Genomic DNA, 1,721 nt, shown 5'->3' with positions numbered 1-1,721 from the left:
TTCTGCCTTAAAATATTTCTACTTAAAATGCTTCCTTCTCTCCCCCATCCCTCCACTTAAGTTATAGTAAGTCTACAGAAGTACTTCTAAAGTGCATTTCTCAGGCATTAAAAACAGCACTGTGATTTGCTTGTCAGCAGGGAGTCCTGAATCACACCGCACCTTCCTCATTTGAGGGGCTGTGTAGTTCAAGTTAATACCATCTCTTAACAGAAGGACCCTCCTCAATCCCACAGGTAAGGTGAGGTGGAGGTGACATAGCTTTGTGGGAAAAAAAACTATACCAACCTCCTCTGCGGTAGGTATCTTCTCTTACCACAAAAAATTCTAATGCATCCTTGAGTCATGAAATATTGAAAACTATTGACATTTCATTTCCATAAAATAGTGGAAGGCCTTGTATGAATATCCTAAATTTGGTGGGATGAGACACCAAACGCAGGGGCAGGTCAGACTTTTCAGGCTTAGAACTAGGGGTTGGGAAGTGGCAAGAGGAGACTGTCCCGGAGCACTCCGGCTATTGATTCTCTTCATGGGGGTCGCAGGGGACTCCTGCCTCCTCCGAGGATACGACTCCCTCCGGGAGCAGCGTGACGCGAACCTGCCTCTTCTCCTTGAAGCGGCCTGAGCGAGAGATCTTCAAACTGCGGCGGCTGTTGCCCGATTTCTCCCCGTATAACTTGTCTGGCTTGTGCTGCTCGCCGGCGTCCCCGGAGAGATTCAGGTGCAGGTTCTTCTCGGAGCTGCTAGTCCAGTCCGGATTGAGTGTCGCGGGCTGCGCAGGCTCCCCGGGGGCGGGCTGAGCAGGAGGCTGCGTCTCCACCGTGGCTTCTTTGCTTTTCTTCCTGCTGTTCATTAGCGATTTCCACCAGGGGCCGGAGCTGGCGGTGCCGCCGCTGTCAGCCATGGCCGGCCTCCCGAGCGGCCGGGGCGCCGCAGGTGCGAAGGGCCTCGGCGGCGTGGCCCCGCTTTCCCCGTGGTCTCCTGCCGTTCACTCCACCCTCCCCGGGCTTTCACACGTGGGATGCGGGGTGGGAGCTGAGGCAGCGTCCTGTGCTGGGGAAGAAAAGAAAACTGGTTACCGGGTTTCTTGAAGTCATGTGCCCCTCCATTTCATTCCCTCCCCTGCGCTCCGCCCGGCACCGGATCATCCAGGCTCGGAGGGCCGGGAGCGCGGAGCCGCACTGTCTTAAGAGTGCCCCGCCGCGTCCCCGAGGGCGCTGGCGGAGGAATGGCATCCAGGGCGCCACCATCTGGTCGCGAGGCTGCGCCTTCTCATTCCCAGGAGGGGAAGTGCAATGGTCAGTGCGCAAGGGGTACTGAGGAGCAACGGGGTTTCCAGAAGGAAAACGGCCTGTTCTGACCCTTCTGCCTGACTGTACGATGGACGTACAAAGGTGATCCACCCAGCCCAGAATGGCATCTCCTCGGATGGGCACCTAACAGGGTGCTGCGAACCAAACTTGTCCAGCTATAGGTGAACGATGAGTATCCGACCACTGTCAAACATTCCTGAAATTTTCCCCAAAGCTTTTGCCCCATAGACTTCTGCCCCAGGATCCTTTTCAGTGGGATACTTCGAGCAAGTTACATCCCAGTAAGAGCGAGGGACAAACTCCTGGTGTTGTTTGTTTTTAATTTTGCTTTTAACACACAGTCTGCCTGTGACTTCCAGAGAAGCATGTCCAGACGTAACTTCCCTTGGCAAGCGCCATCCTACT

At 55.0% G+C, this 1,721-nt stretch overlaps 1 protein-coding gene across 1 annotated transcript; it reads right to left on the bottom strand.

The window, feature by feature from the left end:
* Window positions 1-517: 517 nt before the first annotated feature.
* Window positions 518-907, bottom strand: PRR15 (proline rich 15). The gene has a single exon (XM_004377518.1). It carries the CDS (start codon window positions 905-907, stop codon window positions 518-520), a length of 390 nt encoding a protein of 129 aa, XP_004377575.1.
* Window positions 908-1,721: the final 814 nt, after the last annotated feature.

The sequence above is a fragment of the Trichechus manatus genome, unplaced genomic scaffold (genome assembly GCF_000243295.1).
Source record: "Trichechus manatus latirostris isolate Lorelei unplaced genomic scaffold, TriManLat1.0 scaffold00050, whole genome shotgun sequence".
NCBI classification, from domain to species: Eukaryota; Metazoa; Chordata; class Mammalia; order Sirenia; family Trichechidae; genus Trichechus; species Trichechus manatus.
This window is presented reverse-complemented; position numbering and strand designations above follow the sequence as displayed.